The 12,500-nt window shown below is 38.6% G+C and overlaps 1 protein-coding gene across 2 annotated transcripts in view; it reads left to right on the top strand.

Moving 5' to 3' along the window:
• The first annotated feature begins 165 nt into the window (after positions 1 to 165).
• The window catches only part of LOC137967821 (uncharacterized), a 71,148-nt gene continuing 58,813 nt past the window's right edge, over positions 166 to 12,500 (top strand). The window contains exons 1-2 of one of the 2 annotated variants that reach the window (XM_068814407.1): positions 166 to 371; positions 11,364 to 11,675. In XM_068814407.1, the coding sequence (XP_068670508.1) occupies positions 203 to 371; positions 11,364 to 11,675 (481 nt within the window). In that variant the 5' untranslated portion in view covers positions 166 to 202. The remainder of the gene's footprint in view (positions 372 to 11,363; positions 11,676 to 12,500) is intronic. The other variant, XM_068814406.1, reaches the window with a different exon arrangement.

The raw sequence follows: 12,500 nt of genomic DNA, 5'->3' as shown, positions 1-12,500 counted from the left end.
GTGAAGCTATGCCCATTTTTATTATTTTTTTTATTTTGCATAGGTGACCACTTAAACTGTAAAGTAGAGGTACAAGAGACCTGAGTACTTTCTTCGTCATGTGGAATATTCATTCATTTGAACAAAAACTAATTGGCTATCGTGCGGAGTGAAAGAAGTGAGAAACATAAATATTCCAACCCTTACTAGGCACTGATCAGAGATGACCATATTTATAATTGCCAAATTTTTCATTCCACCTCCGAATATGATTTTCCGGAACAGCTGCTCGGGCTCAGTATGTCGTGCATGTTGTGAAGTTGTGGTCATGAAGACGTTTCGTTTATTCCTTTGTTTCTTAGTTTGCTGTTTTGCGGGAGTTTTCTCCTCTGGTGAGTTGAACGTCAGCCTAAACGGTAATAATCGTGGGTAGATGAAAGCAAAGAATGATAAAACAATGGGTTCCGACATAAATTCATAGTTAGCCGATTTGCTAGATTTAAGTAAGACAACAATTCGCAACAAATGGCGCAGTGGTTTTCAATGTTCATAAACCAGATTGGTCTGATATGGAATGTGTCAACAGTTGCTTAAATAATCATACATTTGTTTATTTGCTGTTTTGGAGATAGAGAGACTGCAGCGTATGGCCAGACTTTCGAACAAAACTTTCGCTCCGGAAAAAGATCTGCAATCCGGCTAACTGCGAAATAACCCAAAGGGAGGACGGGAGATTCTGTAAATGTTAAGTCTAGTTTACCTTTCATTTCGGAATCAGCTTAAATTTAGGCGTGCGCTTTTTTTTTGGAAAATTAAGATCTGGACTTGCTTTTTTTTTTTTTAAGAATTTTGAACCAGGGTTATGAATTCATCCTTCGCTAAAAGATCCCATAACTAGCGTTTCGAGTGATCGCTTGAGAAACTCTCGGAGTCCAAGGGAAGCCGATCTCACGCAGCTGTTTCTCGCCAGTTCCGATAGAGCGATTCGGGAAGAAATTTTCCCTTCGTAAACCAGTACTGGTGCTTCAGTTGCAAGAACAATGGATGTTGGTGCGCTAAAGGTCGTGAGTTCAAAAACCTGGTCGGATGAACTTTCAGAATCTTAAAATAACTGGTTAACAGGTACTACCGTTAAAATGACAACAGGAAAGGGTAAGACTCAGTTGCCTTTTCTCTCTTCCCTTTCTCGCGTAAAACCCTTCGATTCCTCGAAGGTACAAATTTTGAATGTAGGTGAATTGGCTCTGGTTGCACCTATGTAATGTTTAGCATAGTGCATCTGACCAATCCATTGTACTACTTCCCATAACTTCACATTCGTAAGCCTCGATGTACTTAAATGAAGTGTAGGGTTTTCTTGGATTTCGCAATTTCAATACGTTGCATGACTTGCCCGTTCTCAAGGTGTGAACCTCGTTAAATAGCATGTTCGTAAATTCGACCCCCTGCTGAAAGGACTGAACTGTCGCGGATTTCCGACTATTCGTAAGTCATCACAAAAGACAAATATATTTTAACACAGAAATGATAATTGTAGGCTAATATTTTTTTAATGAGGTTGTGTAGGCCCCGTTTTACCACACTGCAGTGCCGAAATACCAAAGCCACCATGCACACTTTCCGCAAAACGGTTCGGTGTGGCAGTACGGCCGGTCTTTACAGTATATTGGGGGAGTGTAAATAATGCCCGGAGATAGCTTTGTGACCATACGTCACGCTGCTCACAAAATGATATACCGTATTATAAAACTGTTGTCAGGTGACGTGGTTCATTCGTTGAATTTGTTAAAAAAAAGAAGCCAGATGTATAACGAAAATGGTCGTCTAATCGACAAAAGATGTGAAATAAAACTAGAAAAAAAAATCCTTTCAAAATCTGCCAGACACACGCAAAATTACTCTAGGAAAAATTGATGTCAAAGCACAAAACTGGATTAACCCTTTTTATGGCATGTGGGAAATATTCTATTGAAAATTCATTTCAAAGATTCAGATCAGTTAAGTAAAGAAACTAAGGCTCCAGCTATTATATTAGCTATTAGCTATAACATTAATGTTTATAATATCTAGAGCTATTGGCTCTCACTATAAAAATATTTCATTTGTTAAAGCCATATTTTTTTTACCTTCCAGTTGTTACTGTGTGACATACTTATTTAAATAAGATGTACGAAACCAACCAATCAAATGTGAACATGTGCAAGTACAAGGAGGAACAGACGTGTTGCTGAATGAACGCCTTTGAAATTAGACACGTATTTTCAAACATCATGAACAAATCACCAATTTTACACATTCCTCTAAAATCCTTTCGTCATTTAAGTTGTCTATGCTTCAATTTGAATTTACAAGTAATAGAAACAGGAGTTTCATCCTACTCAATGTTAACCATGAGTTAAATTTATCTGGATACCCTCTCAACTTTATCATGATGCCTTCTCTTCGTCCCTTCTAATTACCTTCTTTTTTCACTCCTAAGCACTTACTGGTCAGAAATAACACACAAACAGCAGTGACAAACATCAGATACAAACGCATCATTTGAAATTATCTTTTACTTGATATTTCGTTTGCTTCTGCATACATCTTCAGAAGTGACGGTTAATGCAAAATTGGAGTTTAAATATACAGGATTACTAACTTATTAACTATTACGTAACAACAGAGGTGACAAAAAACTAATAATAAAGACACAGCTTTTCGCTGCTGACATATTCATTTAAGGTCGGCTTTAAATCTTTGATCAACAGTGTCTCCTTTATTTTACGTAGTGAGTGCCAGATCACCCTTTGGCTAAGATTTCAAAATGATCCCATTTTAAACTGTGAAATCTTAGCCAAAGGGCGATCCGACACTAACTGTAAAATAAAGGAGACACTGTTGATTAAAGATTTAAAGCCGACCTTAAAGTGCCTATTATCTCAACACACTTTTGCACTATATTTATTTTCCGAAATCATCCCGAAAACATCGTTTTGTTCTTAAAACCTTTAGAATGAAATGTAACAGTTACTTTTTTATTGGCTTTTAAAGAAGGGAAAAGTGGTCACACTTTGATCCATAACCGAGCAATGAAGAGGAATGGGTTCGATACCGGGTTGACGTCACAAACTGCTTTGCATTGTGATTATTCTGCGAAAATCGATGCAAATTAATTTGTGACGTCAAACCGGTATCAAACCCTTCCCCTTCATTGCCCGGTTATGGATCAAAGTACAACCTGCGATCAGGCGTCCTTTTCTAAAGGATACAATTTATTTTCGAGTCGACTGCCGCCTACTTGTCAAAAGTGATGCTATCTTGTGTCATGCTGTAAATGTGACTTGTGTCATGCTATGAATGTGAGCCAATCAGATTTCACCGCAAATGACCTGCACGTTGCGATTCAAGGGACGAATAGGACTCCAGCAGTCCATAATGCTAGCTGGAATGTCTCAGAAGTCGAACTTTATCCATACAATCAAAGCTACTAGTATTTCTGCAAATCCCACTTGACATTTGGTGGGGTTTTTATGTTTAATTAAACCAGCAAGGAACAAAGAATTTCGAGATAAAATCACGGAAAAAGCCGAATCCTTCATATTATCAGGCGCAATCAACAGCTCAATAAACCTTACTTAAACTCGAATATTTAAGTCAAAGATGGCAATAAAAGATGCTAATATTTCCGAGGAAAATGGACTTTGAGAAATTCTAGTTTTCCAGGTGCAGCTACTCGACTACTATTTTGTAAGTGTCACTAAACCATTGCTCAGCGCCTCCGTAAACAATGTCTAATTTCTATGTCAAGCTCGGCTGATTCCGCGAATGTGGCAGCACAAGGATCTATTCGGCTCATTTTGGATTTACGACTTGTTGCTTCCGAATATATTTCAAAAGACTTACCACAACTACAAACATTCAGTGGAAGTGGAATGATGCATTTTTTCTGGAATGTTCGGGGCTGTAAATCCCGTACGAAGTACAACTACAATGTCTTCTTTCAGACAAACCATTCTTCGGATGCATTCTCTCCGCTCTTCCTTTAAAGATTTTTGAAAAAAAATTGAAGTCGCGGCAACAGCAGCTGTAAACAGATCCTAAAGATCATTCCTCTTCAAATCCTTCTGGGCGGCCATAAATATTATTTTACACTTAATGTATGGTCCCGAGGGAAACAATTAATTTTGTTTTCCCGAGAGTCCTGATGTTTCCCGAGAAGAAGGAACCGAGGGACCGGACATTAAGTGCTTTGTTGTATATTTGGACTTTTCGGTCAACAATCGCAGCAAAACATCCGGAGCGGACAACAACTGTGGAATTGTATCCCGATCAGGATAAATTTGAATTTGATCAGGGGTACATGACCAAGAACCAACCAATCACAGTGCTCGTTTTGATGAGTGAAAGGCTAGGTACATAACAAGATCAGGTGTTAACTGATTTTACAAAGTATGATTTGCATTTCTATAACCAATCGGAGCGAGGCTCCAAAAGCTCTGTTGTTTCTCGACCAATCAGAAAAAAAGCCAAATTTTGGCTTTTTCACGTGCGATCCGTACAGTAAATGTATGATGCCCTCCTTTCACAAGATGACAAGTAGGAAGGGAGGTCGTGATCGCAGGTTAATCAAAGTATGACCACTTTTCCCCTCTTTCAAAGCCGATAAAAAAGATGTATTTGGGATGATTTCGGAGAATAAATTAAGTGAAAATGTGATTTGAGGTTAAAGGCAGTTTAAATGAATAGGTCAGCAGCGAAAAGATGTCTTTATTATTTTTTTGGTCACCTCGCTATTGTTACTACCCTGGGTGCCAGAGACTTTACTAGCGCGGTTTCCGGTTTTCAGTCAAGTCTTTATAGTGACCCGCGCGAAAAGCCTCTGGACCAGAGCGCCATTCCTTTAATAGCGTCGAACCAATCGTTAGCTCAGTTAGATTAGTTGGTCCAGATTTTGGACAGGACGGCTGATTGGCTCCGAAGGACCACCTGAGGGACAGACGCTACAATTGGTCGACAAGAATAGACCAGCACGTGAAAGAATATTGTTGACATCACATAAGCGTACTGCCAGAAGTGTTGTGATGGCGGTTTGTGAAAGTTTGGGGAAGGCACTGAAGGAAAGTATAAGCAATGTACTAGAAAGTTTTGACGGTGTAGAGAAGTTAAGTGATGTGCAAACAAGTGGGGTATTTAATTTTATTCAACGCAAGGACGTTCTTGCTGTCTTGCCAACCGGTTCCGGTAAATCGTTGTTGTTTCAGCTTATTCCGGATCTTTGTTTACGTCTTAACCAAATGGGATACTGCGACTATCCGAAAAGTGCAATTGTGATTGTTGTTTGCCCGTTGAATGCCCTAATCGAATGCCATATGAAGGAGTTACGACAGCGGGGAATTTCAGGTACTTGTTTATCCGGAGATGATGCCGACCAAGATGGCGCACTCGCTGGGAAATACTCGTTCATCTTTGCAAACCCTGAGGCGCTTATCCTGAACGAAAAATGGAGAATTGACCCCTCTTGACCTTCTGTAATTGGAAACCCATTTCTGACATTTCTTCACGTGCCGATCCACGTGAGACGTCCATGTGATTGGCATAAATGTAATCCGATAAAAAAGCTCAAAGGTCAACGGGGACGGTAAAAAGCACCGCTCCGTTCCAGAGGTTTTTCTCGCGGCTTCGCCGCTCGTGGCTTCGGCCGTACCGAAAATTCCCCCCGCACGCGAGAAAAACCTCTGGTGCCCAGGGTATATTGTTACTTAATAGTTAATAGTTATTATTAAAAACTGGATCATTGGATAATGCAATTCGAGAGTTTTGATTGGCTAAACCATCATGGGTTATGAGCCATTATACCATGATCTACAAACACGGCAAGCATATGCGTGATTTTTTGGGCTTTTTTATTTTTATTGTAGTCTAGTTTTCTATATTTTGGGGGCGTTTTTAATTAAACAATTATTCCACTCACGCTTGTTGGATATGAGATGATTATAGCCAACTCGGCGCTACGCGCCTCGTTGGCTATCTACCATCTCATATCCAACAAGCGTGAGTGGAATAATTGTTAAATAATCCTGTATATTTAAACTCCAATTTTGTATTAACCGTCACTTCTGAAGATATCTACAGAAGCGTACGAAAGGTCAAGTAAAAGATAATTTCAAATGATACGTTTATTTCTGATGTTTGTCACCGCTGTTACGTCTGTGTGTTATTTCTGATAAAACTGAGATGGTAAAAGAAAAAGAGTATTACGACGTATATTACTTACTGATCAGCTTTTGTAATTATTTTTCATAAACAAAAAAAGATCCTTTTCCTGATTTTATCCGTTTAATTTCACAACCGATAAGTCACCGGTTTTCTATTTTCAATCAAATTTAACACAAAAATTCCTCAGTCCAGTTTGGCTTATAGCCTTTGTCAAAGAATTCACGCATTTGTAATTTGAAATTCTAACTTTATCACCGATAGAAAATGTTGGTTTATTCTACTTTTGATTTATCAAGTTGCCGTAGTTTCTCTCATTACACATGAGCCGAATCGAATTCGAATTTACCCAAATTAATTAATCCCGGCTGAATTGATTCAGACGCCGAGATCGCCTAGATCTAAGCCACTCCACATTCTGGCTAACCCAGGGGGAAGGGGGGGGGGGGGGGGGGGAATTGCTTAGCCGAGCCGAATTAGACTGGTCGTTTTGAAATGATTCAGACGCCGTACTTCACAGGAATTTAATTCAACTAGACGCTCCATGAGCGCACACTGGGCTGTCTGGGGTACGTGTTACTCATAAACAGAAGGAACTGAATTGGGTGGTATTGAGCTGTCGCGTTCCAGGCAATTTTTTTTCAAGTCGGGGGTCATTAAGACCATTTAAGGGGTCACCCAGAAGTCGTGCCAGCAGAGGCCCTTTGACTCACACGTTTATACGACGAAAGAGATATTTTTCTGAGGTTAAATACCTGCATACCAGCCTATTAATCATTTATCAAGCATTGCGTACGTGTGGTAGAGCAGTAAGGCTGCGCTTTATTCCACATTGATACCACTTAGCAGGGGAGTGACAGGCAAGACTTTTACCGACACGGAAAAAAAAAAAAAAACTATAAGCTCCAAAAAGCTTACATTGGGTGGTTGCCTGTGGTACGTGTTACACAAAGAAAGAAGGCACTCAATTGGGTGGTATTGAACTGCAGTGTTCCAGTTAATTTTTTCAAGTGGCGCGTCATTAAGACCATTTGAGGGTCACCCACATGTCGCGCCCGCAGAGGCCCTTTGGCTCACACGTTCACACGTTTAATTATTTTGTAATGTCCTGTTCCGTTTTGAGGTCTTTTAGTTTTTTAAGCTTTGGTAATAAATTCAGTTTAAAGATAACAAAACACGCTCTTGAGTAAAATTCACTCGTTTCTTCTTTAAATAAATAGTCTGCAAAAAACTAACTGCAAATTGCTTTGACGGACGTTTTCCAGCATGTCTTGAAGTTGCACTAAGCAAACGTTTATTGCACACACTAAGAAAAGAGTGAAGGTGTTGTTTCAGCTTCATAATTCCTCTTCTTGTTAGTCTAATCTGATGCCAGGTCAAAACATTGTTTGGCTTTGCGTTTGCACCAGAAAAAGACAAGCCAAAAGACAGATGAAGAAAAAAATAACATAGTTTTTATATATAACTCTAAATCGAATTCTCATCGAAAGATCGATCTTAAAAACACGAAAATTTCTGCAGGTGCACGTGATCACCTTGTGTCAACTGAATGAGCTACGGGAAAGAATGTTAATCGTTTGTCGTTTTCAGAGTAAAACAACGTAGTTTTTAGCCAAGGAAGCCTTCTTTGTCGGGTTCCTGAAAAACGTATCTACCTTATTACATGAAAGTTTTGCGACACGTTAATTTCGCGAATTTCGCGATTTAAAAAAATCGCGCAATTTAAGTGACGCGAAAATTAAATGTCGCGAAAATAACATGACGCAAAAATTAAGTGACTCACATTATATCAATGACTAAAAAAACAGCGACTTTATTACACACGTTTATAACAATCATTTTGAGCTATTCTGTGGTAATGTTCTGGTCCTCTTCGTCACTACTGCTTTCCGTCTCTACTCCAGGTAGTACTTCTTTTGTACAATCCTCAAACTGTCCATTTACTGGCTCCTTGAGTGTGTCTCACTCAAAAACGCGAAATTAAAGTGAGTCAAAATGCAAAATTTTCGCAAAATCGCGAAATTAAGGTGTCCCGAAATATGCGAACCTCAAAATCGCGAAATGAACGTGTCGCGAAAATTTCATGTATTAAATTTTGGCTTCAGGGTGAACTATTTACACAATCGAGAGGTTGAGAGGCCATGCAATTGAAAATTTTAAACATCTATGAGATACAAAAACAGACTTGCAAATTATCGCAGATCACAATGCTGAAAAGCACAAAAGCAGAAGAATCTGTTAAGTAAATATGAAGTTTGTTACTATCTGAATGTTTTTGGGTTAGAGAAAAGGGATATATTGTCACGCAAATTATGCTATTTTATGACACTCAAAAGTCGCGAAAAGCGTGAGTCTCATGTAAACAATCCTCGCACTAGCAAGTCGTTGCAATAAATTGGATTAACCAGGAAGTTAAAGAAATATTCTTGGCTTCCCAAATAAATTTCATCTTACACTACAATGACAAAATCATTTGTCAGAGAAATAAAATTCCTGTCTCCTCGCGCATCACATTTCAAAGCACGTATGCAAATTTGTTAACTCATTTTCACCGCGATTCCCGCGAAATTTTTCTTCTTTCAAATACATTGTATTAGCAAAAATGTCATTTCTCGTTTAGCGTTGCATCTTTTATGTTCAAATAACCGCTAAAAATAAAGATTTTCATAATTTAATATTTGCACAAAAATAGCAACGCACGCAACAAATTTAGTCGCATTTACCTCTTCGTCGAATTCTAATGCTTAACACAGGAATTTTTAGTTATTGTGAAAATCTTTCTATATGCTTTAGCAATCATCTCCCAAAATGTTTTTCGCTGATGGCAACTTTCATATTCGCGGTTCAAGAAATTAAGGTTGTTTTCATGTCGTAAATTTTGTTGCTGATGGCAAAATGTTTATTCTCGATCGACCGTCCTGAAAACTTTCTTCTGCTCTTCCTAAAAACTGTGTATCAATATTTATTAATTTTACTTTTGCATCAATATTTGTTTTGCATAAAGCAAGCTAACAAAATCGGTACCTTTCTTAGTTCGCATTTTTGAGCCTTAAATAGAATTTTCGGTCCTATGCTTCTTTTACAAAGTGGTATATTTTTTAGGCCACCCATCCAGATACTAACCCCGCCGGACAGCGTTTAACTTCAGTGAACGTATGCATTACAAAGCTGTCAGCTGCTCAGAGTAGGCTAGGTCGCTGAGCAAACAACTGTAAAATGGCCAATACGTGGCTTACAACCAATCTATAGAGACACACATAACAATGAAGCAATGTTCAAATTCTGAGGGAAGAACAAAGGCAGCCAATGAGAGATCTTTTGTTATCGTCCACCAACATGACGGCGGTGACGCAACATGAAAACCACGTATCGCTAAAGTTGCTTATGTAACTGGGATGACCTTTCTTAACTGACTTTCACTTCATCCCCAAAATCAATTCGTCAAGTTAAGAGGACTCATTGAAATTCTCTTATGATTTCATCTGTAGTCTTGCATGAATTGTATTCGTCAGAAAATACGTCACCATAATTTTGTAGTTTCCATTAATTAATATGCCATCAATATTATTTCAAAATTAAACCAGAAAGAACTGTCAGTTCAGTTTTTGTACGTGTTTTGGCACCATAAGTGGGCAAATTGAAAAAGCACTGAGCAAATTCGAATCAAAATAAACGTGGACGTGCGATAAAATACAACTGAAGCGGTCCAATGGTAGCTCTTAAGTGAATCGTTATATATAAGTTTGTTCAAAAGTTGTTCAAAAGTCTGAAAGCCCGAAACTCCCGGGCTGCATATTGATTCAGCCGCGTACACACGCATTGCATTCTTAAATTATTGAGTCCTTGATGTCATTTTCGCCTTGATCCAGCTCTCTCAAGATTTTAAAGTTAGTAATGGCGGACCACTAAACAGGAACATTCCAGTTAAAATAAACAGGTGTCTTTTCTTGAAATCAAGGCTTAAAACTTCCATCAGTTACTGTTTGGAATCCAAAGAAAAATAAAACTTGTCTTTTGGTCATAGTAGCACTTTGACAGCGGGGGCAGCTGTGGTGTCAGCTATTACTAGTAATAAGAGTGTTGATCTATCACTTTGCAGCCTTTCCAGAGCACAATCTCGAATGGATTTATTTTTAGATACACTTTGCGCGGGAAACAAACAAAGAGCAGCTCATTTAACCAATCAGAAGAAGTCCTGTCATGCGTGACTGCTTCTGTCATCTTTTTTTCGGGGACAACTGATTTTCGTCTGAACGGGTATTCTAAAAATAGACACATTTGTGACTGCGCTGGGGAGCCCACCAATGCCATGAGAACACTCTTATCTAATTCACTCTTGATAGTTATATAAAGTCCTGCCGCCTTCCAACAACTGCACAAGGAGCGACCGGATCTGTTTTTCAGGGCATTTTAGGACTGGTTGCGAGCTGTCTTCAACTGCCGACTAGGCTACTGGAAAAGTCTGGGCTCGGTTGTTCAAAGGCCGATTAACGCTAATCCGAGATTAAAGATTAACCAAGAAGTTTTAAATTATTTCTCTACTCCCAAATGCTGTTCGACGCTGCTATTCGGATAAAATTTACATTCGTAGATGTTGATCTTGAAAAACAAAAATAAGCAAAAGAAACTTTAACCAAAAAATTGAAAACATGAAACAAAAGTTTACGCTAATCCTGGATTAAGTTAATCGGCTTTCGAACAACCGGGCCCTGGTGATGACTATCCTCAGTAGTGACCACCTCTCAGCCAAAATAGAAACTATCCTATTTTTAAAGATTTTCCCCTTTACCTGGACACGTTGTGGTTAAACATTTTGAAGCAGACCGCATTTACTGTTACAGTATTGAAGAGCCTGTTTCTCAATTTAAGACCCATGCAAATACCTTTTCGCACCCGATAGTGTAATAGGCCGGTCTTTCAACATGTTTTCAGGATAACAAAAGAACAATGAATTGTGGAGTTTTAGGGCGTAAATCCCTTCCTTTTTCAATATACAGAGGCAATCGTGACATCAGGGAAAGGACAGCGAAAGGTTTCGAAATTTCGAGAAACGGACCCTTGTGAAAAATTAGACTCATTCTAACAGCCGAAAAAGCTTTCGCAGCTGCGTATGAAAATAACGAGGATATTTTTAATGTCAGCGATTTTTTTTTGCTTTATCAATAAAATATGATGTGGCTTCTTTTTAGCTACTGCCTCGCAGGAGGTTTGCACAAGGGTACCCTTCCCATATAAAAAAGGCGACAGGGAGATTTTGGACTGCGACTTTACCGATGCAGCAATACGTGATATCCTTTGGTACAAAGACAACAAACTACTCGTCAATGGTAGCGGAGGTCTTTATCAATCATTGACTCGATTAAATCATGACACTCTTCGCAGTTCGTTACTGTTTCAATTTGTGCGCTTTAAACATGCTGGAGTTTACACTTGCAAACCAGAACCCAGTCAACCCGTCAGCAATTGTCCAGATGGCAAAAGCGTCAACATCCTGGTCGAATGTAAGTATTCTTGTGATCATTGCCATTTATCTTGGAGTTAAGGTTTTTTTTTTTTACTGACGCCATTGTTCACACATTTTTCATTAACATACGTTTTTGCTTAGATCGAATTATAAACAAATTTGTCTCAAGAGTTTAAAGAAATGATGAAACTTAGTCATCTTTTCAATTTCAGAAATAATCACTTTCATGTCGCTGGCCATGGACGAAAACAATTGTATATCCACTATTACGCCATTTTACCATATTTGGTCACGATAACGCGCAAAATATGAGACGGTAATACACTGTTGTGTCCCGGCTTGACCGGTTTAGAACGGAGAAAATACGGACGGAACGGGAGTTGTTCAATGAAGGAAATTGTTTTCAACACTATACAAAGCCTGAGAATTTAGCTTGTCATCGCCTGTCACTCGTCATTTCGTTTATCCAATCAAATAAAAGGACATTTCGCTGTCTTTTTTTTGTGCTGATTACATCGTTCACAAGCGCTCTAAAGGACAGATGATGCTTTTTTTTAAAACACTTACCAAATAAAATTGAAGCAAAATAACACCTTTTTGTGGTGGAAAAATAAATCTCTTATTCGATGGTTTAACATGGTTTAACATATAATACTCGCGGACATTTTACTCATTGCTCGTATTTTTCACGCAACTCGAAAAATATCCGCACGTTTTATATGTTAAACCATCGAATAAGATGTATATATCTGATCTGATATCAAGAGAGGATGAGGTAAGAGAACAGATACCCCATAAATGGGCCTCTTCCAATGACCGTTTATTAAAATCTTATTTTAGCTAAGCAGCTATTTTTACAGAG

Source organism: Montipora foliosa, chromosome 8 (assembly GCF_036669935.1).
Source record: "Montipora foliosa isolate CH-2021 chromosome 8, ASM3666993v2, whole genome shotgun sequence".
Classification (NCBI taxonomy): Eukaryota; Metazoa; Cnidaria; class Anthozoa; order Scleractinia; family Acroporidae; genus Montipora; species Montipora foliosa.
Note: the sequence above shows the minus strand (reverse complement) of the source record. Positions and strands in the feature narration are given on the sequence as shown.